Raw genomic sequence first — 24,277 nt, 5'->3', positions numbered from 1 at the left:
TGACTGTGGTAACCGTTGCTCCTACCCTCAAAATTGTCTCTCATCAAACTAATACAAAAGAAAAGAGGAAAAAAAGGAGTAAAAGAGCAAACAGTAACTCAGGAGCTTCTTCATGTACATCAGAGAGAAAAACACCTGTGGTGCTGTGAGCCAGCAGTTCCTCTCAAAAGTGAGGAGAGCTTGGAAGCCGGGCTTGCTGACTCACAATTAGGAAGTTGCTCAAAAGGGGGGTTTCCCTGTAATTCAGTTTTGTCTTTTCAAAATGTTCGGGTTGGGTGTTGGGACAAGATAGTAGCCCCCTGCAGTGACAATGTCACAGAAGCTTGAGTTCTCAAACTTTTCAGATATGTCTAGTATCCCTGGCTTCTGGAAACTTCCAAAGTGAGTTTGCCTTCCACAGGGACTGAGTTGACTGTGTCAAGTTCCCATGTGTGAAACACAAGCATTCTCGAGTTGCCATTTAGGATTTCACAGACAGAGAACTTTCACACATTTCCTTTCGTGCTGGAAGAAATGTATTTGTGAAAAAGTCTGACATTTAGCCAATAGCATATGGAGGGTCTTCTTCATTTTCCTGCAGTTCAGTTTGTTGATTTGGTTCTTGGGTTTTTTTTTCCTTGCTGAATGCCTGTCCTCTTTCTTTGTGCTTCTGGGAGGCAGCGTTACCAGATAGATGGCTGGAGGAATGGGGAGATTTTTTTCTGACAGCTACCCTTCTCTCTCTGCTTAATCTTGGGCAAGCCTTGTACTTTGGTAGGCATCGTTCTCTTCGTGCATAAGAAACAAGTGCACAATAAACAAAAATAAGAGGTGCCATAAGATTCAAAATTTCACACATAAGTAAAAGCTATTGTGCCATCTGCTAAACTCGACCAGCTTTCATCTGCTCATTTACAGAAAGTTAACATAATGGCCTTTCTTCCAGATTCCAGCCATGTAGACTTCCAAGTGCATCTTTGGCTAGAGACAGCATAAACGACAAAGAATCCAGTACTGAAAAAGAAGGAATAATCCAATAATCTAGCTAATGTATTTGTTTTCTTGAAACATTTGGGTTTTTTGTGATGTAAGCAGCTCATTACCTGCAAAAAGGAAAATAACATTTTGGCTTATCTGTGCCACAGATGAAAGCTTATAAAAACCAAGAAAAATGTTTTATTCATCCTGTAAGGATCTAGCCATATTAGCCTTTAGTGTGACATCTGGGGTACAGGTATATCAATGCCTTGTGAAATTGGGTCTCGGTTGATTACAGAAATAATCTCTGACTTTATCATCCTTCTTTAAAAGACATGCTGATCGTGAAGAGTCATCAATATTGCCCCTGATCTCTGCTGGCTTCACAAGGGTATGTGTGTTTTCTACTCTAGTAGGTTGCTCTGACATTCCAAAATTGTCATGCAAGAAACTATCCAGAAGTTTGGCTGTCAGTGACTGTGTCAGTAATGCAACCTGTAAATCTTGTTCATGCTGCTCATTCTTCTGTGTATATATCCCAATTCTGAACGGCTGTACACCAGTAGAATTAGAATAATGCTGACTAAGTAAATGGACATTCTCAGGAATACAAGTGGTGCTGAGACTTTTCAACTTTATACATTTATTTCAGAGTAAGTACATGATGCTCTGCTCGAAAGGTTGGCTTTGGCAAAATTGACTCTAGGGACTATAGCAGAGCCAGAGAGCAGCTTGCAATGAGCAACAGAATGTGCTGTGGGAAATCTTTTCTATCAAATGCCAACTCACACCTGTAAACAGGCTTCAGACACTGTCAAGTGCTATTATCTATTGTTTGGAGGCACCTGGAAAGTATTACATTGACTCTGTTCCTTGGCAACTATTCCAATTAAGCAGGAAGGGGGCTTATTAGTGCGTCAGTGGAGTGGATTCTTCATTTTATTTATCTGACAATGGAACGAAAATGTGCATGTTTTATAATGTGATTCAGAGTATTTGTTTGTGCCCTCACCAGATTTTTTGCTATCCCGTCACAATCTATTTGCACCTATTTTCTTGTTTGTATTAAGGCCCTAATAAAGGAAATGCTAGCCTGAAAATAACTGTACTTATGTGTACAGAGTCATTTCAGTGGGCGCATAAGCAATCCGACACATTCTGAATTATTTATGGATCAGATCCTTGAAGATGGGACTAATGGCAAAGCAAAGAAAATTTTCTTTAGCAGCCTTGATGTGTTGGCTTACCTTTGATAATCAATAGCTCCAAAGCCATCAGTGTCTGTGGCAGTTTAGCATGAACAAAGATTTAACACTCAGGCTCATACCTGGTAAATATGAGATGTTTAAAAAAAAAAAAAACATCAAAGATACTGAGGTCGTTGTTACACAAGCCCCAGAATGAATAATTGTACCCAATGGCAGGTATATTTGTCAGGAAGTTTTGCTTTCTTCTACATATACAGTTTGGGGTATTAGCAATTGGAAACTCATAATCTCGAATTTTGATTACTCGAGACAACACCATTTTTTCACTGTTATTTAAAATACATAGCATGAAAGCATATAACTTCATGAGATCATTTTATATATTGATCATGCTGACAGCCCACGAATAAATAGATTGGTTGAACCTCATTGCCATGAGGATCTGTCACCTTTTTGAAATACAGTAACCTGAAGAATTTTACTAGTCCCAAAAAAGAATCTTTTCATGTTGCTTGTGTTACAGCATGTTCATTTTTGGCATATCTACTCTTTTTTAGTTCTTTATCAAGCAAAAGAAAACAGGGCTTCATCCCCTTGAGTATGGAAATGTGTATTAATTAAATATGTTGAATTTTTATTTGCAGAGATATGTAGAAAATTCTAATATAATGGCCTGTTACAATGAGTTGATTCAGCTGGAATTTGGGGAGGTGCAGGCACAATTCAAACTAAGGTAATTTTACTAAAAACATTGTCAACAAAAGTATACCGATTCAGCCACACCCTTAAAAGAGTATTTATTTTACTGTACTGCAGTTATAGAATAACATTTAGCTGAAGAAAATATGTTAATCATTAAAGTACAACATTTTTTAGTATGGATTTGCAATACATATTGTCATGTAGTAAGAATTATGTGGATTAAATTTAATCAGATGACTTCTTTTTCGTCTCCAGGGCATGTAATTCATTGTTTACAGCATTAGAGAAAAGTCAAGAAGCCATTGAAATCACAAGTGAAGACCATGTAATACAGGTTTGTTCCAGTTACTTTTGTAGGTACAGAAAATTGATCTGTGGACTGAGTGTATTTTATTTCATCCATGATTAGATTTACTCTTTCTTACAGTACAAGAATCTAACCTAACTTAATGGTTCTAAAAAGATTGGAGTGAGTTTAGCTGTAGAATTTTCTCCATTTAAAATATCCTAATATTTAGCATAAATCAAGTCAGTTTTAAGGGAGATTGTTGTTTCTGAATGAGTAAGGATTTACTCTCTTGTTTTTGGTTTTTTTTTTTTTGTAATGTTTGTTTTATATCATGAATTAATACAGCCACAGGCTTATATCCATTCTTTTCAAAAAATATTGTATGTCAATTTGATGCTTTTGAAAAGCAAATCTGATTGATGTTCTATTTAAATAAAGTTTTTTTTTTTTTTTTTTTTTCTTAAATCTAATACTGTTTGGTGCATCAGAATTCTTGGGCCAACTGCTTTTGAGCGTAATCCTGTCTTCACAGTTTATTTTAAAAAGGAAAAGAAGTTGTGCTTAGGTTTGCAGTCCTGAGAAATATCATCATTGTAAGGGAGTTAGTTTCATCCCTACCTATGAAGGCAGTGAGGAGTGATTTTATTATCAGTAAAGAGCTTGAGTCTAAGCCTCTGGGAGTTATAACGCGCATATAAATTGTACCCTCTTGACCCAAATCTTGAGCATGGCAATGTCATTGACGTATGTGCCACCTTCATCCCTTTTACAAAAATGAGAGAACACATCCTGAAGTCTTAAATACATGTTTTTACACCAAATGTCCTTCTGCTGACAGTCCCAGAGTATGAAAGAACCGACATACGCAAGAGTTCTGGAGCTCCAGCAGGCAGGGCTTTCTCAGACAGGGGGGTAACCTTTTGGAATGAACCTTTGGGAGCAGAGAGCATCCCGTGGCACCCTTTTCATTTCCCTCATATTGAAGCATTGTGAGCTGTGAGGCATTCAGGTGCTGTTATGACAGGACCTGTGTCTCTAAGTGAGGGGGTCATGAAGGTGTAGGCTATGGGTACCAACCTTCAGTTTTGTTGGGCAGGGGTCACAAAATTGCAGCGAAATGCAACATTCAGTTCAGAGAGAAAGTTGCTTGACTAGATTTCACTTCTTCCAATCTACTTGGCTGGGCTTTGCCTGGACAGGGGAACAGTGATGATGAATTTGTCAGTAGATAACATTCCTATGGTATCCCACCATCTAATTTGTGATTTTTAGGAACACTGAGGTAGGTTTGAGGTTTATGGGTTTGAGAACTGACAGAGCTCCTTTTTCAGGAACTCATGTTGTCTGTCTAAACTCTGTGGATATGTAGTACCCAGCTGTTTCCATCATTCCCCTCTCTTTGCTCACATGCACACAGTCTGCACAACTCTTCTAGCATGGACATTCCTGGTTTGATTTACAGGAAGAAAATGGAGGCATCTCTCTCAGAACCAGTACATACAGAGGTTTATTTCAGGCTGGGAAAGAGATCCCTTGGTTTAGCAAATAGAAAAAAAGGGATTCTGTTGTGCTTTACGTATTCTGTTGAATGGGGTTTTGTTTGTTTTTATTTCACAGTACGTCAATCCTGCTTTTGAAACAATGATGGGCTATCAAATAGGTGAACTAATAGGAAAGGAATTAACAGAAGTGCCTATAAATGAAAAAAAAGCTGATTTCCTAGATACTATTAATTCCTGCATAAAGATAGGAAAGGTGAGTAATGGCATTGTATCACTTATCATTTGCTACCTGTAAAAGTTTTTATTGTCCAGTAATGACACATGATGTAACTTCCAGCTTCACAGACACGTAGCATTTGCAGCTTTCTTACTCAAACAAGAAGAGAAAGTAAAAAATGCTCATTTTTTAAGGGCTTCTTTCTCTTCTCTTGCTTGAAAGAGCTCCATGTTTTATGAAAATAAGTGACTCACTCTGTTTCTTTATAATATATACTGTATGTTGGAAAAGGTGTGGGAATACCAAAGAGAAATGGAATGGATGCACATGTTATCCAGTGTGATGTAAATGAGAAAAGAACCATGTTGAAGCATTGAATCATGAGATGTGGAAGCTGATTTGCAAGTTCGGGATGTAAAAATGTCAGAAGATACGTTTGCTATATCACTTGAGAGTGATAGGCTGTGTCAGCTGCCAGCTGCCAATATATTTTATTCTCTAATAACATGGGAGCTGTCTAATGGATTTCCACTAGAAATGTTTGTTGCACCAAGAAAAAGTGCATGAGGAAGCACAACTGGCTTCAAGGGAGGTTACAAAGAGACATTGCTGTTTGCCTGGTAGCTCCATGATGTTCCTTTGGGACTATTGTGGCTGTAGTGTGAGGATCCATCTAGGAGCTTTCATCTGCATTTTGACAACGAGGTGTAAATGCTTCTGATGTCACTGAACGTCATAGTACCTTACAGGAAGAAGATCATGGAGGTTACACAAAGAGATTTGGGAATTGGTGTGTTTGTAGATGCGTCAGGGCCCGCGCTCAGCCCTGAGTCAGGATAGCTGGTTGGGTCATTACTGACTGTCCGCGGGGAAGCAGCACGTTACTGACACAGAGCAGGGAGATGCTGAAATGAATCATGGCACTCTGTGTATCCAGGCAGTGATGCAAAAGCACCGATGCAGAGTTGTGATGAGTCATACTCTGTAAATCGGGGTACGGACACGAGCATTCCTCAACAAAAGCTGCACTCCAGCTGGGTGCAGGTTGCACGTGCATTTCCACAAGAATATGTCACTCACTTCGACGCGTGTTGGCCTTTTGGAAGAGCTCCTAGCAAGAGACAATAGCCTGGGTTATGGTGCTTCACACCTCTGTTGCCTGACCGAAATTATTTCACTAATGTGTGTAATACAAAACTGATGTTAGGAGGGAGTATTTATTAAGTTATAATTCAAATACATTAGACGTGTCAGGCTTTAAATCTACAACGTCAACTCTCAAGATATGAAGGGATCAAATTTTTAATATTTTAGTGTGCTGATAAAAATGTCTTTAACAACAGAAATATATTTTACTCTATGAATGATAGATATCTAACTCTAATCCATCTCCTTCCTTGCAGTTCTTTTACTCTTGGCTCTAGATCTTCCAGCTGTGAGGGCTAATGAAATACTGCTCATTTTAACCTGTCTATCTGAAACAGCTTAAATTGGATTAGGTGGATGTATTCTGTTTACATGGTTTTTGTATTTCCCTTTACTACACTTTATAGTATGCAATCTGTTTAGCCATACATTTACATATTAATTGAAAAATGAATTGCAAGTAGAGGTTGACTGTGCGGAGCAACCTTTGAAATTGTGCAGCCTTTTGAAAGTGCTTTAGTTTGAAATCATTTGTAACATCAAGATGTTACAGCATTTTCAGAGGTGCCTAACTGACATGGTCTGTGTGTCGTTTTCAGGATTGTGATTTTTTAATATCCTAAATTTAAAATACTGCTTCCCATTGCAAGAGGTCGTATATTGGCTACTTTAGGTTATAGCATACCAAAAAAGCCAACTGTCTACTACTGTTATATTCTCCTGTCAACAGGTTTGGCTTTTGTGTTTTGAGCAAACATGGTAACATAAGAAAAGCAAGTTTTTCTGATCTTTAGAAAAATGTAAGCTGTATATAATCTACCTCTAGTCTTTAAATGGAATTTAGGAAGATGAACTCTTGCATCATTTCCCCTCTTGTTCTGTGAGCGAGTTCAGTATATCCAAACAAAGGTTCATAGGCATTATACACAAAAAGTGTTTATTGCACGGTACGTAGAGATTCTTGGGTCAGGGTGTTGTTTAGCAAAAAAAAAAAAAATCTCTGGAAGTTCATTTTTTGTTACTACAGCTGGCTGTAATTTGCAAGAAGGCAACATTATTGAAAGTCATTTTCACCCATCCATACTTGGGGAGTTAAAAAACAAGTTGTACTTTCTTCATTCTTCTGTTTCATGATTCAGATTACATCCATTAAGATGAAATGTGCAATTCTGACTACAATTCTTGATGCCTCTGATCTCTGCAGTTTGACACAAAGCTCTTTATCTTAGTTTTGCTTTTTCTGAAGTGAGATGGATAGCTATCGATAAATCAGACAAGACATGTAATTCCTCTTTCTCCTTGGGAATTATTTGCAAGATAGCTATTGTTACAGAGGGGGTGAGAGTGTGATCGTGCTCTATGAGAAGGGTCTATGGTAATTCATTCCTAACTCAGCCTTACTTTCTCCAATATTGTTTTCATGACATCGTGTGTTTATTATGGTTTGCTCTGTTTTCTACTAAGTAGCTTGCTGAACTTTGCTGTTTAGTGCAAGAAGTCCTGGTTTAAAGGGAAGGCTGAACTGGGGGATTACTTACTATGCATGTGTACGTGCTTAGTGGATAGATGCATGCCGTGGCGCTCTCAATGAAGTTTGAAACCTCAGTGTTCATTTACTCTATAGAGGGTAAACCAAGTTTTTTTTTATGTACGGTTTTTACTTTGCATTCAATCCCAGCACGCTAGGCCATGCAGAAGTGACTGATCACTGTACTTGTGTGACTGTAATGCAGACATAGCGATGAGCTTGACTGACAGCACGTCTTGGGAAGTAGCTCTTCTCTCTTGGATGGCTGACAGAGATTCTGTGAGAGAGCATATGCTGTGCTTAAAATATGTTTAAGTAATGTCCCTGGGAGAACTTCACCTACCAGTAGGAGTTTGGATTGGACCTCCTATTTCTCAGAATTCTGCTGACCTTCTCCCTCACACATTTCCTGCCACAGTTTCACAGGTTTTAGAAATTCACAAGTTGAAAAATCGATCTGTTGACTAAGAAGAACACATTAGTGAATAATCTGTCTTGAAAAGGATGCACTTCCAATGTGGGAATCATCCAATCTGTACCTTATGGCTTCACTTTTTTGTATATTCTGGGTTTATTACCTGGGTTAGAGATCGATTCCTCATCTCTGCCTCATCTTGGTTGTCAGGAAACTTATTGATACGCATACTTTTAATTATAAGAGCACTGAATTCTGTGATGTTTGCTTTATCTTCATTTGTATTCCTCATGCAGCTCACAGGAGAAGATATTATGCTCACTTCACAATTTGTTATGCACAGTTCTTTTCTCCAACAGATCCTCAGAAAAGCCTTTCATATTTTTTTTTTTTCTGCACAGCCTGTCACCATACAGCTCTCTGCGTGCTGGAGTCTTTTATTTGCTGGCTCCATCAACATAAATGCAAAACTGTTCTCTCTGTACCCGTGCTCTGGCCTGCTTGACCGAGATCTGTCAGTCTAACATAAATAAATATGTATCGTGTGCCTCATGAAGGTAGTTTCACATACATTTGTAAGATCTGATCTACAGTCTGTTGAACTCAGCTGAAAGATAGCAGTGGGCATGGGTAGTTTGTATTAAGCGAATGTGCAATATGGAATCAGTTATTTGTTAATCTCTTGGTGTTTATTAGATGCCCAGCTCAAAATACGCATCTGTTAAGACCGCCATCAACTATTACAGGGATGGAAATGTGTAGGCAAGATTGTAAATCTTGTCAGCTGCCAGGTTACAAAAAACTGGCTCTGTTGGAAGGTTACTGACCTCTGTTGCTGCTGCCAGAAATGAAAGGGGAGGCCCAGGGTTCCCAAATTTTGCTTTCCCCAAATTTTCCTCAACAGGCCTGTGAGAGGGCAACTCTAGTCCAGGTACCACACGCAAGGGGAGACCCAGGGAGGTCTGTCAGTGTTGTGGTGTATGTTTTTGCTGTGGTATTTGTAGCACAGTTTGAGAAGCAGCAGCAGCAGCGGGGTGAGGAAATTGGGAGGGAGCAAGAGGGAAGGGGCCGACGCCCCAGCGTGTGTTGAAGCCGTGTTTAGCCATGTCTCTGTGCATCCGCATGGGAGATCTCCTGCTTCACAGCGTGGGTCTGGGCTCCTCTGCAGGGAGGCATTTGGGGCTAGGTGTTAGACAATGGTGGTGCCTTCTGGATTGAAAATCTCTGCATAACTATTTTAACAGTATTTTGTTTAAAAGCATGTCTTAAACAAGGGAGAAGGGACATTTCCCAAGTCTCATTGAAAGAGAAAACGAGGCTCTGCACTAGAAAGAAATGTCTCATTTCCAGAGGAAAAAAAACAAACTGACTTCTCTGCAAAATCAAAATTCCTTTCCACCCTGTCTTTTTTTTTTTTTTTTTAACATTTATGAATTTTATCAAAACCCAGTGATACTGGCAGTGGCAATCTGATACATCAAAAATTTTCTACTTAAATGTGATCTTGAAACCAGAGTGCTTTTAGAGGGAAGGTCAGCAGGTGGGAGGCGAGAGTCCAGTAGCTATTCTACTAGGCTCTCTCTTGCTTTAAAATAGCCAGGATAAATCTCTGCTGCTTTTTGAGACTGAACTGACAGTGTGGAAAGTAAATGTGCTAGAATACCAGAGCACTTTTAGTCACGGATATATTTAATGTTAACCAGTGATAAGACTTCCCCACTCTGCAGGAGAGACAGTGCAGTCCAGAAGTGAAGGCAGACAGGTCGGCATAATGGTTTCTCACTGACCTTCCTGTCCTGGGAGGAGACAACACAGTCAAGGAGAAAGTCAGGCAGGTCAGCGTAGCAGTCCCAGCTGTGTGGTTCGTGGTCCTGGGGCAGGGCAGGGGGGTGCCCCACGCTGTTAGAGCCTTTAGGTGCTCCTGGAGCCTCTGGGAGACTCTTTTTTCCAGGCAGGGGATGGTCCAAGCTCTCGCTCTTGTGGGGGTCTTTGTCAGGTCTCCCCGCAGTGACCCCCAACACCACTGAGGTAGGACTGGGAGGAGAATACGTGGTTCTGATTCCCACAGCACCTGAGGTTCGGCTGTTGCCATCAGGGCATTCATAGGCTGCCCCTCTGGAAGTTCTGGGAGCAACTCAACGACCTACAAGTTAGTTACAGGGGAGAAACTTGAGGGTAAGTACAGTTTAACCAGTTCTGACAGGATTTGTATTGTAATGCAGCTTTCAATGTAAAAAGGTATGAAGCTACAGCTTCTCTTCCTGTTTTATCTGTACTTCTTCCACTTGAATTCCTTTTTCAGGAATGGCAAGGAATGTATTATGCGAAAAAGAAAAATGGAGATAGCATACAACAAAATGTGAAGATACTACCTGTTGTCGGACAGGGAGGGTAAGTATGAAAGCTAAACCCATGATTTAAGTCTGAATCAAATCTCAATTTAGAGTTCAGTTGCTTTCAGCAGACAATTATCTTATTACTGAGTATAAAGAAAACTTAATGCAAGGAAGGGAGCCTCAGACCTCTGCATTTAATTCCTTGGAGCAAAATCAACTTTATGTGCTATGCGCAGGGAAAGTGAAATTCTCCTAAATCTCCCCAAAAAGGAGCTAAAGATCCAGGTGTGCTCACTTGTGACTCTTCTAATACTCCTTGAAGTGCAAGAGCACCTTTCTCTCTCCCTGTGCGTTGTGTTGGGACCACCAGGACCTATGTCCTTTTCCACTGTGCACCTGTCCTGTGTCCCTCCGTGCTCACCTACTCATGGCTGTTGCCAAGTGTCTTTATGTCATGAGGTCACTGTGTGTTTTGATTCTGGTCAAAATTCAAGCATGTCTTGATTTTTATGCAACTTCCACCTGGTCCCCAAATAGAGCATTTGGAGCACACAGGTATACATTAGTTATTAATACATTTATGGTGAGTCTTTCTGTACTATTTTGGGAAAGAAAGTGGATCAGATTGCATGCAGTAGTAGTTTCAAAGCCCTCTAAGGCAACACCAGCACAAACATTAATTAAAAGCACGTCACATTATCTTCCAGACTTGGCTGAGACAATCATTTAGAAAGGTGTGTCTTCATGAAAGAAAGGCCAAATGCAGCTTCTTCATGCAGTTATTCCTAAAATAAAGTGTTTTGAGTTGATTTCGTTCCTGGGAGTAATTCATGTTCTCTACTCTCCATCAATAGAGTGAAAACATATTTTCAGCTTAAGATGCCAAACTTGTAAGACCAGTATGTGTTACATACGTTGCTACTTATGGAACAGTCTAAGCCCATTTGAAGCTGGCTTAGAAAGTTTCCTGGTAATCAGTGGTGTAATTTTCAGTTTGACTGCTGTATCCCTAAATCCTATAGAAGCGTTTCATTGTTGGAATGCACTGTTGCATGTTTCACATTTATATCATACCTGAAACATCCTACAGTAGCCCAGAAGAAGCTGGGAGGGCAAAGACAAAGAGGAAGAGACAGTATTTGCAAAAGATCCTTCCATTTTGTATTCCCCATCATGTGCAGAACTGTGGGGTTTTTTCCATTCTCAGTCAAGCCTTTCTGACAGAACAGGATTTGTCTTACATTACTGTGTTGCTCTTGCCCATTTTGTGTATCAGCACTGAATTAGAGCTGAGGTTTGGATGGGAATTAACACACTGTTTTTTGCCTACAGAAAGATTAGACACTATGTGTCAATTAGTAGACTGTGCAATGACAACAATAAGGTAAGTGAAAATAGTGCTGTGCTTGCTTTAGTTTGAGCCCTAAATATTACAAAATAGTGGGAAAGTTCTGACTAACTGGATTTCTCATACTAAATTGTAGGCAGAGAAGACATGTGAACGTGTTCAGGCTGAATCTCAGACAGGTATGACACATCTCTTCTGTCTTAGTAAGTGGAGAACATACCTGGGGAAAAAATAAAGCCTGTTATTAGTGATCTGACTGAAAACCAGAATTGCACAGGACAGTCTGAATAGTACTGTTTAGCTAGCAATAAGCTGGGAATCCAGCTCACAAAGCAGGAAAATAAATACAAGTCCTCTCTACCTGCCTCATTTGTTTTAGAAGTGATATAAAGCAACCCACCCTCGAAAATGTAGTGATAGGGCCCTCAGTTGGTATTGTGGTATTGCTGTATCCAGTGTCACATTTCAGTTGTGGGTAGTGGATCCCTGTGACAAAACTGGAAATAAGAAGGATGCTGTCTAGTCATCATGACTTCTGTGGTTGGTGTATAGCTAGCGGCATGTCTGCTTGCATTGCTTTTAACTGTATTGTGGGGTATTTGCACATGGGTGACCAATACTACTATTCACCCTCGTCCCACATATCAACACTTGAGTGAAGGCATCCTTGGCATCCATGCTGCAGGTACCTGTTAACTGTAGCCTTGGTAGCACAGGTTGTATCTGCTGGAGTCCATAAGGGACCTGGGATACATTGCCTGGTTTGCCAGGGTGTCACCTACTTGGATCCACCAGTTCTTTGTGGCAGTTGTTACTTGGGTGAACTCAGGTGTGTTGCACAGGTTATATTCACAACTACAATGGTGTCACTCTATCAAGAGAGGAACTTTACCCTCCACACTGTTAGATCCCTTCTGCAAAAACACTTAGGCATATTCTGCCAGACAGCATGACTGGTTCACGACAGTGTTATTGGGCAAGAGTTTAAAAAGGAGTCTTCATCTGCTCTCATCTGCTGAAGCATTGTGGTAAATGTCCCTCAACTGCTATCAGGCTTTCTCTGTTTCAGTTCCTTTAACATACATCTTAGGAACAACTTAATGTCATTGTACAATATCATTTTCTCCTCAGATATTCAGACTTGCAGACACAAAGACAGAAGGAAAGGATCACTGGATGTCAGATCCACAACATCACGAGGAAGTGATGGTATGTTAAATAAGTACATTTTTCTGATTTCTGTGTATATTCAGATTTTTCTGTGCATACATACACATACAAATAGAGGTAAGTATATGTGTGTATATATACACATACACAAAATAACAAGTCATCAATTAACGAACAACTTTACATTCATCACATAGCCCTATTTTCTTCTTTTGAACTATGCTTGAGTCTTTTTTTGAACCAGTGGAGAATGGAGGGCTATCCTCTGTCATCCTGCACGGAAAACCTCATGAGATTGAACACGGCTACTTCCAAGTACAAATGGCAAACTCTAAACCTAACCAATTATTACATTTCTGACATCTTCTCTTGATAAAAATATGAAGATTTTTTTTTTACAAGTTTTGTTTTCTTTTCATTGTGTTGTATTTTGCTCCGTTAGATCACCCCAAACTTGGTAGATGAGTCACATATTCAAAACTGTTGCTGATGCTTACATGATTTTGTTAAAGCACACATCATTACAGCATACACTAGTGAAACATGAAGTAGGTCTGTAGCAGTGAGAATACAATCATGCTCCAGTATAGCAAAAATAGCATTGATTCTTCTTAAGAGCTGCTCAGCACAAAGAGTAACAGAGATGTGTCTGCATTTTATAGGTAGCACAACATAATTATCCAGAAAAATCCCATCTTGGTCTTTTCTCTACAGGACCAAAATTACAAACTATAAAACGTTTGTTTTTCAATTTCCGTTGAATAATAGCCAGAACCTTTGCTGTTTTAATTTGACATGGCTATCTTCAGAGGAGCTTCACTGATTTACCTCAGCTTGGAAGCTGACTCATTATGACTTGTCATGTTGCATCAGGCCACAAAAGTAGATACATCCTATAATAACCTAAGTGTAATAGTTACCTACCTGTGCCTGCCAGTTTATATGCACACACATCCATATTGTCTTTGAACTATGTTTTTAACTGAATATTTTAATTAGTTAAAACAAAGCCATGATTTTGCCAGGCTGTTACAGCTACTTATCTCTAATCAGGGATATCAGTGGTTCAGCAAGCATCTCTTTGCACTTCTGTGTCCCTGGCATAACAAGCATGTGTATGCATTCTTCAATAGATTGCCTCTAAAGGCACAGCAGGGTAAGCAGTTCAGAAAAATGAATCAAGATTTCTTGACTGAATCCTCCTGTCCTGCCTTGTCACTGAAATCGGGATATAAATTCTGCTTTGTTTTCCACACAGGCAGCTCACAAAGGCGGCACTCTTCTATGGCCAGGATACATTCCATGACTATTGAAGCACCCATCACCAAGGTAATGTCACTAGTCACTAGCTGTTGTCAGTTGTGCTGTACTGGAATACTGGGGCAGAAAGTTCCAGTACAGCATCCAGACTGAGGAGCAAGGCAGCTCTGGCCTCTGGTGCAACTTCTTGGCCTGTTCCACCTGCCCACAGTTGGAGCTCCAGAAAGCCAGATGCTCTGAAGAAAGTTCTCCCAAACCTGCTTAGTAGACTGCTCTCCATGTGACCAGCCATTGCATGACCCTTTTTAAGGATTTTTGCCTGTGTGAAGGAGGGATTAGAGTTCCTCCTTCTTACTTATGCATGGTAAACTGCTTTCTGAAACCATTCAAGGATTTGACAAAAATCAGCTCTGTAATATACTGAGAGAGTCAAATGGGAGAAGGTTATCTTAAATGCATTTAGAGACATTTCAAGGCTGTACTTTGAATAGGAGAGTCATTAATAAGACTGCTGTCACAATCTTTTTCCCAGAGTCAGTAGCAAACATCAGTGTTTTATTAACATCCCTTTCATTTTGATTCTCCCACATGTGGATTAAAGTTGTTCATCTTGTTTATTTGCTATGAGTTTTTGATAGTAATTGATGAGTGTCTCTGTTCTTTCTTAAATCACTTCTAAATTCAAAACATGTCTAATGCTAAACTAGGTAATAAACATCATCAACGCTGCACAAGAAAGCAGTCCCATGCCAGTTGCAGAAGCTTTAGATCGGGTTTTGGAGATTTTAAGAACCACTGAATTATACTCTCCACAACTGGGGACAAAAGATGAGGATCCACACACAAGTGACCTCGTTGGAGGGTTAATGACAGTAAGTACACACTGCCACAACTGCTACTGATTAATGTTCCACTGTCTGATTTTCCCAGGTACTCAGTCTTTATCATCTGGCATGTGGTTTGCCTCTAGAATGCCAGATTTTCAGGAAAAACTGCACATCTCTTTTTGTTGATTTTTTTTTTCCCCCCCTACCTTAGTAATGTAGCTCTGAAAATGGGAAGGAAATTGACTGGTCCCTTCAAAGCATTAGTTTTGCTAGAAATGGAAAAGAAAACCAATTCTTTCTTCAATGTGATTCATTTTAGAAAGGTATAGATGGGAGAGGAAGAAAGAAAGATAGCTAGACACCTGTATTCATTAATCAGGATTAGAATGGTATGTTTGGGGGCCTTTACAGTATACAGAAAGAATATGTCTTCAAAGGAATGCAAAGTACGTATTTTTGTTGCTGTTTCTTGGATATATTTGTATTCATAGAGTGTCACAGACAGATCAGAGTGCTTTGAGCTAGAAACATGACTGTTCACATAGTACAACACAATCATGCTCCACAGAACTCGTAGTTTAAATAAATAAGGCAAGAAAATGCCTGAAGAAGGCATGTGTTATGTTGTTATGTTAGGAAAAGAGAAACGGGGGCATTGGAAAAACAAGCGTTGTACCCAAAATTGAAGAAAGGGCACATAGCAAAGCAAGAATTGAACCCAAACCTTCAGAGCCTGGAGTCTGACCCTCCTGATAATAACTAGATGAACTTGGATGAATGTTACCCGTGCCTCAAGGATATATGTTCCCATTAGTCCGTAGGTTGCACATAAAAGGCCACCTCAGGAAGGCATTTGACAGTGTGTTGGGTGCAAAAAGGCTCATAAGATGTGAGCTCTTCAGAGATGTGTCTGTGCTGTTACCATTTCGTGCTGTACCTATCAATATGCTTTTGCAGTAGCTTTCAATCCTGAAACCCTTTACGTGTTATAAATAAGTACCACAGCAAATCTAATCAGGAGAAATATATGAGAGACTTCAAGAATTCCAGGAGACGACCTGAATGGTTCATATAGGGTTGAATTTACGAATTCTGTTGACAAAATATATTGTTCCCTTAACTATAAAATATAAGAAGAATATTGATACATATAATCATTAGAGTCTCAAAGTGAATCTCTTCTCCTGCTGAATACACACAGCCCATAAACTCAACTGTTTTCTCCTTTTGTAGATTGTTGATTCTGACATACATTTGTATTCTGACTGTATTCAGTCCATGGTCCCAGAACATGTAGGTAACAATATTGCAAAATACAAAAACCTTACTAAAAACAAAGGCTATTTTATGGAGCTATGAATAGAAAAGCAGAGAAAACACATTTCAAAGCATGAGGATATATGGTATAGTATGAATTTTAAAATGATCTGGTAGAAATATTTTTCTAGTGAAGGGTCTGTTGAAAACTGAATTTTTTTATTCCATTTCATGTTCAGAAGTTATGTACGAGTAGGGGAACAAGTAATAGTTTATTGGCTTTGAACTCAAGCAGAATTCATGATGGGAAGGGCATTTGGAGTTCAAAAATGGATTTTCCAGGTACAATTACACCTGCTATTTCAACTCTTAATAAAACTAATCTTTGATTTTAAATGATAGACAGCGTCTGGTGTCCTAAATATTTGTGTCATAGCCAGTGCTATTGAAGAGTCACTGAGCCAGTTACAGGAGTAGTACTCCCTTTCCTTTTAAATCACAAACCCCCAGATTAATTTACTTACAAATGTGAAAATAAAAATGAGATATAACAGTTCATTTAAGTGCAGACATTGTGTGTTCAAATATAGCATCCACATTTACTTCTGCTTTATTTGGGTGCATAACATTGTTAGCGAGGTGCATTCGGATTTTTTTTTTTTTTTTTTTTTTTTTTTTTTTTTTTTTTTATAACTGTGTCTTTACATCATGAGCTAAACTTTTGTATTGGGTTTGTGTGGTGGGGTTTTGATAGTGGGGGAGGGACTACCAGGGTGGCTCCTGCGAGAAGCTGCTAGAAGCTTCCCTGGCTCCAAGTCAGACCTGCTTCTGGCCAAGTGTCATGATTTAGGTCTAACCAGCAACTTAAGCACCACACAGCTGCTCACTCACTCCTCACCCCTCCCAGTGGGATGGGGAGGGCAATTGAAAAGAAAAAGTAAAACTCGTGGGTTGAGATAAGAACAGTTTCATAACTAAAATAAAATAAAACCAGTAATAATAATAATAATAATAATAATAATAATAATAATAATAATAATGAAAATGAATATAATAAAAAAGATCATTCCAAGAAAAGACGTGATGTACACTGCAATTGCTCACCACCAGCTTACTGATGCCTGAGCAGTGATCAGTCCTCCAGCCAGCTCCCCCTAGTTTACACACTGAGCATGACGTCCTACGATATGGAATAGCCCTTTGGCTAGTGCAGGTCAGCTGTCCTGGCCATGCTCCCTCACAGCTTCTTGTTCACCTGCTTGCTGGCAGAGCATGGGAAACTGAAAAGTCCTTAGCTTAGGATAAGTGCTAATTAACAGCTAAAACATCAGTGTATTGTCAACACTGTTCTCCCACTAAATCCAAAACACAGCACTGTACCAGCTACTCAGAAGAAAATTAACTCTATCCCAGACAAACCTGGAACACCAAGGCCAAGGCAACCAGCGACAGTGGTAGTGCCTCTGTGATAACATATTTAAGAAGTTTTAAAAAACCCCTGCAGTGGAGAGAGGAGTGGGATGTGAGAGTAACACCTATGCAGACACCAAGGTCAGTGAAGGAGGGCGGGGAGGTGTGCTGGAGCAGAGACTCCCTGCAGCCCCTGGGGAGGGGGCAGGCTGTGCCCTGCGGCCCGTGGGGGTCCACGGTGGAGCAGATGCCAACCTGCAGCCCGTGCAGGGCCCCCCGCTGGAGCAGGTGGATGCCCTCGAGGAAGGCTGGAACTCTGAGGGAAGCCCACGCTGGAGCACTCTGATGCTGGGAGGACTGTGGCCCATGTCAGGGACCCACGCTGGAGCGGTTCATGAAGAGCTGCAGCCTGTGGGAAGGACTCGCATTGGAGAAGTTGGTGGAGGACTGGCTGCTGTGGGAGGGACCCCACGCAGGAGCAGGGAGGAGTGTGAGGAGTCCTCCCCTGAGGAGGAAGGAGCAGCAGAGACAGCCTGTGGTGAACTGATCACAAACCCCATTCCCTGTCCCCCTGCACTGCAGCAGGGCAGGAGGTGGAGGAATCAGGAATAAAGTCAAGCCTGGGAAGAAAAAGGTGTGGGGGGAAGGTGTTTTAAGATTTGGTTTCATTTCTCATTATCCTACTCTGATTTGATTCATAAGAAATTTAACTGATATTTTTCTCCAAGTCCGGTCTGTTTTGTGACCATAATTGGTGAGTGATCCATCCCTGTTCTTCTCTTGACCCATGGGCCTTTTGTTATATTTTGTCCTCCCCATCCCACTGGGGGAAGGAGTGAGTGAGCAGCCACGTGGTGCTTAGTTGCAGCTGGTCCTAAACTACAGCAACATTAATGTCCAGTAACTAACAGCTGTATACATCAAAAGAACAAGCAGGATTTGGGCCACAGCATTTTGAATTATGAGATGAAAAGTAAATATTAAATATATCATTCTGTTAGTTTTAATCCTTCGTCTCAGTTTGCACGTCTAGGCATCGTGCCAGAATGAAGCCTAGGAGGCACTGAATTGGAGAATAAACAAGCATGTGTTGTTCTTTGATAGAAGGGAAGCATCAGAGTAATTTGTTGCTCTGCAATCCCAATCACAAATCACAAGATTCTTAACGCTGCTGAGGCGAACTGATCTGCCAGTACCAGAGGGAGGAGAGCAGAAGCATGTCTCCATCCATTCCCTCTCACCACCCACCTGCTTGTTGATAGGAATGTACGGACATACCATGTCTGGTTTGTGGCACACGTCCAGAATGTGTGTGTGTTGTCCAGACAAAGGCAGATGTGAGGCTGTAATTCCAGACGTCCATCTACACCTGAGAAATCTGAGGTTTTACCTATTGAGTTTGTACTTTATCCCATATCTTGCAGTTTCTCGTCCATTATGAACTATATGTAGAACAGACAAATCTGAACAGTACACACTATGGTACACACTGGTGTGACAGGTTGCAGTCAGGCTTCTCTGAAGTCGTTGTGCTCCTATTTGGTGTCATCATCTTATAGACCTTTTGTACAATACCCTGCAATTAACTCTCAACTTTCATTGAACAGGATGGTTTACGAAGATTATCAGGGAATGAATACATATTGTCAGCAAAACGTAAGTGTTGATTTGGCATTTACTGAGATATTCACAGAATCACAGAATCCTCTAGCTTGGAAAAGACTTTGAAGATCATCCAGTCCAACCATTAACCTCACACTGACGGTTCCCAACTCCACCAGATCCCTCGGTGCTGGGTCAACTCGACTCTTAAACCCCTCGGATGGGGACTCCCCCCCTGCCCTGGGCAGCCCATTCCAACGCCCAACAGCCCCTTCTGCACAGAAATCCTTCCTCAGAGCCAGTCTAAACCTTCCCTGGTGCAACTTGAGGCCATTCCCTCTGGGCCTGGCGCTGGGTCCTTGGCTCCAGAGACTCATCCCCCCTCTCTGCACCCTCCTGTCAGGCATTAAAGCACCTCAGCCTTCTCCTCATCACTCATTGCCATGTTCCTCCCATGTCTAGCAGGGGATGGGGGCTCTCCCTGGTTTTTCTTTTGCTGTTGACATACTTATAGAAACACTTCTTCTTGTCCTTGATTGCTGAACCCAGATTAATTTCTAGCTGGGCTTTAGACCTACTGATTTCCACCCTGCATAGCCTCACAGCATCCTTGTAATCACTGTGAGTCACTAGCCCCTTCTTCCAAAGGCCGTAAACTCTCCTCTCCTTGAGCTGCAGCCAGAGCTCCCTGTTCAGCCAGGGTGGTCTTCTCTGCCACCAGCTTCTCTTACAGCACCTGGGCACTGCCCACTCCTGTGCCATTAAGACTTTCTTCTTAAAGAGTGTCCAGCTTTCCTGAACCCCTGTACCCTTCAGGACCATCTCCCAAGGGATTCTGTCAAGCAGGTGCCTAAACAAGACAAAGTCAGCTCTTTGGAAGTCCAAACTTACTAAAACATGTTAAGAAATTTAAGAAACGGGAAATATGATGAAATGTTCTTTTTTTATAAGCATTATTTGGTTTTGGTTTATTTTAATATATAAGCATTGTTCTGCAGCACTACTGAGCTTTATAGAAATGAGAGTTGCTAGGTGTTACTATAGGAAAGAAAACATGTACAGTGAGTAAAAGTGTATCTCAGGGTTATTAACAGTGATCTGCAAATATATTCCTCAACAGAAACTCATCAGGTTGCTGGCAGTTTGATCTCTCCTATCTCCCTCAATGACATACCCCCACAGATAACACAGGCAATGGAAAATGAAGAACACTGGGATTTCGATATCTTTGAACTTGAGGCTGCCACCCATAAAAGGTCAGTAAACTCAAGAGCTCGTAAATTGAAGTTGCTGAAAACTGACTTAAATGTCATCCTGTAATCAGCTCTTTAATTTCTCTACCTGTGCTTTTTTAAATGGAATTACTTTTATTTCCAAAGTCAAATGTTTTAAATTTTCTCATTGTCATTTCTTGTTGTGTATGAACCCATTAAAAATCTTCTGTTTCATCATACACTATTTCCTGCAGATTCCCGGTAGATATAAGTGAAGATTTATGTATCTTTGATACGGTATAATAACAAGACATCATCATTTTAAAAGCCTTTTCTGTTCTCAATAATAGAAAAGTTCTACAAATCCAATTGTTGTCTTGTGGGGATTCAAATTCAAATTATGGCCAACTGCACACAGAGTCAACATGCTGGTCTTTATTTGATCAGTTGATGCAGCTCATGTTTTATTTTCTCTCCATGTAATTGGGTTATTTTTATTCCTAAACAATTCAAATACAGCTTTTCAGCAGAATTCCCATTGCCTTTGTCTGGGATTAGAGGAACATCTTTACACTAGAATCTTGGCAGACTACATTTTATGTGTAAGATTAACTGAAGAATATTTACTGATAAAAAGTAGGGCATAGCAATTTCCATCACAGAAGTTTTCAAAAGCAGATCAGCAATTTTGAAAGACTGTACTTCGTTAATAGCAAGTGCTCCCACTAAGACTGTAAATTGATCTGTTTAAATCTTGGCTTTTATTTTCTGATGCCTATCAAAGAAATTCTCCTTTGGGTCTAGTTTCGTGTATCATGCTTCTCTCAGCTTAGAGCTTCTATGAGACACTAATTTGGAGTCTAGATCCTGCAATGAATTGGCTATCTTAAACCCTTGTCGAAATCCCAGATCCGTAAGAGCTTCGGAAGGTATTCAAAAACAATGTCTAAGAAAAATATCAGGTATTTAGTTAACATATATGCACTTTAAGACTGTTTTTTTGAGCCAAAATGTGGAAAAAAACCCGAAGTTTTTTATTCTTTAAAGTGGTGTTACTGTAAGGGAAGAAATTTGCACCCAGTTACTTTAGGGGTTTTATTTTGCTTTGCTACATTTCCATTTCTAATGAAGTGCTATAGATACAGTAATTAAAAAGTCAAAATGTAGTCAGTGCATGTGATTTAAAACATTTAATACGCACATTGCAGCAACTTAAAAATTCATTATCCCAACCAACATGCCTGAGATCACCAGATAGCCAGCATGCATGAGATCACCAGATAGGTTTCTCTGTTCTTACTGATTTGGAGAGGCCACAGAGGGACAAAGGAAGTACTTTGTTGCCTGTCCTCTTATTAAAGATACTGTAATTATGATTGCTTCCTGCTGTGTTTAAATAAAGGCAATTCATTTATGAAGAGAATTAAAGTGATCTTCAATGAATCACAAGTAGGAATATGTTATTAGTCCAAGCAGACATATGGTAGTAAAGCCAAGACTTATTCATTAAATCTGAGCTTTAGTGCATTAGAGTTCACTGACACAGAAACCTGGTGAGACCTTTGTCTGACAGTGCTATGTGAGGGGGATTAAGGGGGATTTAACTTCAGTATATTATGATACTTGTATATGACAAAGTATTGTTGAGTGTTTTGAGTGTTTTTGCCAAAAGATGTACATCCAACTCTAAATGACCTCATCAACTCCCAACGACCTCACCTCACCTGTCAGGTGCAGCTAAAAATCAGAGTGCTTGGTGCATCTGGAATCAAGCAACAAAGTGAGATGAAAAAATGCGGGTTTAAGATCTATTTTTAAGAATCCATATTTGAAAATATGTACCACTATACCTGTTCTTCTTAAGCAAAAAAATGTTTTGGACGAGAAAACAGCAATATTCACTGGGTTTGATAAAAAAAGCCAGTGGACTAAAACTTTTTTTTTTTTTTTCATTTGCTCTATTAAATATATTGCACTTTCACAGTTTTCAGATTAGAAATATTCTGCACTGCTATTCTGATCTTCATTCACCTGCCAGTCCTCTAGGTTTAAATTGTGCAGTTGGCCTGGGAGAAGCGAGAGTACTGGAATATAGTGATGTTGGCTATTTTTGGAGACACATCTCCGACTGGGTTAGCCTGAAGGTTCATCTGGCCCTTACACTCTTCTAGAAATTACATTGTTCTGGCCTGGTTATTTGCTTCTATACCTCCATCTCTCATCCTCTATTGTCTGCAGAGTCAGTGAGCAATGGAAGCCTGCAAGGGTGGGCGTAAAAGTTAACGGACCAGATCTGCAGTGCAGAAAAAGTGTGATTTCAGCATTGTATAGTAAAGATACACTTCATCTAACTGTAAATAAGCTAGTTTAGGGACCTGTGGCAACAGCAAGGTTAGCTCCCTCCTCTCATGGGCAGAGTTTAGTACTTGCTGATTTATTTCATTTTGACTGCAGTCTACGTTTACCCAACATAGACCCCCCAAGCCCCAAAGTACTGTTACGTGTAGTACAGCAGCAATATCGAGTCTTTTTAATATTCCTGGAAGTGTCAGGAACTGGCATGATTTTGAGCATACGTGTGATCAGTAGGCAGAACATTTCTACAGGTCTGGATTGTAATTCTGCAGCAAGTCCTTATACCTAATCTGACATGTCATTGGATAAAAATGCTGTATAGATTCATGCTATTCATGCTATGTAATATTCTTTCCACGTCATTTGTTTTAAAACTTTGTGTCTATTTTTCTCCACAGGCCTTTGGTTTATTTGGGTCTCAAAATATTTGCTCGCTTTGGAATCTGTGAATTCTTAAACTGTTCAGAATCAACTCTGAGGTCGTGGTTACAAGTTATTGAAGCTAACTACCATTCCTCCAACTCCTACCATAATTCTACTCATTCAGCAGATGTACTACATGCCACTGCTTATTTCTTGTCTAAAGAAAGAGTAAAGGTGAGTCCACATTTATAAGAAACGGTGTAAGTGGGAAGTATGGTTGCGTTCAAAGGAAAAAAAGATGCCAGGAGCCAAATGTCTACCTAGTGCCAACCCGTTTGGTAACTGAAATCAAAGAACTGGGCTGATTTACTAGGATCTCCCTTACAGTATATGTGGAAGGATGGATACAATTATTATGGGAATTGAGCTATTCTTGATGGGAGAATAAGAAAATGTCCTTTTAGACCAAAATTTTTTCATATAGTTAAACCTTCTCAGATAGGTAAACTAACGACACAATTATTTTCTGTGATGATAGATACCAAATACAGATTTAATGTAATAAATCACTATTTCTTATGCCTTGTGATGGTCATTTTGCAGAAGACTTCCAGGACAATACCAGCTGTAAAATAGGTTTAGTGCTTCCAGAGCCACTGGAGAAGGTGTCCTGAGGCTTAAAGAGAAGACTGCATTGGAGGAGAGTATTGGAACAGATTACTTGTTGAAGTTCCTTTTACCATAACACCCAGTGGTGTATTAGAGCCACCGACAACCAGAATAAATCAGAACAACCTTTGTTCTCACGTGCCCAGAGGGCAGACTGGAGAAGGGGAATTAAAACAGTGCTTGCATGTGTATGCAGTGGAGTGGCACTACATATTCCTGAGTTGCATTTTTGGATAGAAATTCCTACCCTGACTTGGGCTGCCTAAGGATAGTGCACCTGGCTGAGATATTTGTGAGTGTAAACAAGCTTCTGACAGCTCATTAAAACTGTAGTAAGTCCCTTAACCTGGAGCTGCAGCTCGTTAGTGTGCTCTCCAGAGGCTGACTTACAAATACTATATGCCAGGTGGGAATAGAACTTCACTGGATATTTTCAGCCCCTGATTTGCGAGAGGTTTAGCTGGTCTTCCCAAGAATATCTATGAAAACCAGACAAGATCTG

At 40.1% G+C, this 24,277-nt stretch overlaps 1 protein-coding gene across 3 annotated transcripts in view; it reads left to right on the top strand.

The window, feature by feature from the left end:
* The window catches only part of PDE8A (phosphodiesterase 8A), a 129,940-nt gene that overhangs the window by 94,735 nt on the left and 10,928 nt on the right, over positions 1–24,277 (top strand). For all 3 annotated transcript variants that reach the window (XM_026855795.1, XM_026855794.1, XM_026855793.1), the window contains exons 5-17: positions 1,291–1,348; positions 2,810–2,898; positions 3,123–3,201; positions 4,774–4,911; positions 10,267–10,355; positions 11,633–11,684; positions 11,785–11,827; positions 12,780–12,857; positions 14,077–14,147; positions 14,786–14,950; positions 19,180–19,228; positions 20,295–20,430; positions 23,142–23,340. In XM_026855795.1, coding sequence (XP_026711596.1) covers positions 1,291–1,348; positions 2,810–2,898; positions 3,123–3,201; positions 4,774–4,911; positions 10,267–10,355; positions 11,633–11,684; positions 11,785–11,827; positions 12,780–12,857; positions 14,077–14,147; positions 14,786–14,950; positions 19,180–19,228; positions 20,295–20,430; positions 23,142–23,340 — 1,246 coding nt within the window. The remainder of the gene's footprint in view (positions 1–1,290; positions 1,349–2,809; positions 2,899–3,122; positions 3,202–4,773; positions 4,912–10,266; positions 10,356–11,632; positions 11,685–11,784; positions 11,828–12,779; positions 12,858–14,076; positions 14,148–14,785; positions 14,951–19,179; positions 19,229–20,294; positions 20,431–23,141; positions 23,341–24,277) is intronic.

Source organism: Athene cunicularia (assembly GCF_003259725.1).
Source record: "Athene cunicularia isolate RWA chromosome 10 unlocalized genomic scaffold, athCun1 chr10_part1, whole genome shotgun sequence".
Classification (NCBI taxonomy): domain Eukaryota; kingdom Metazoa; phylum Chordata; class Aves; order Strigiformes; family Strigidae; genus Athene; species Athene cunicularia.
This window is presented reverse-complemented; position numbering and strand designations above follow the sequence as displayed.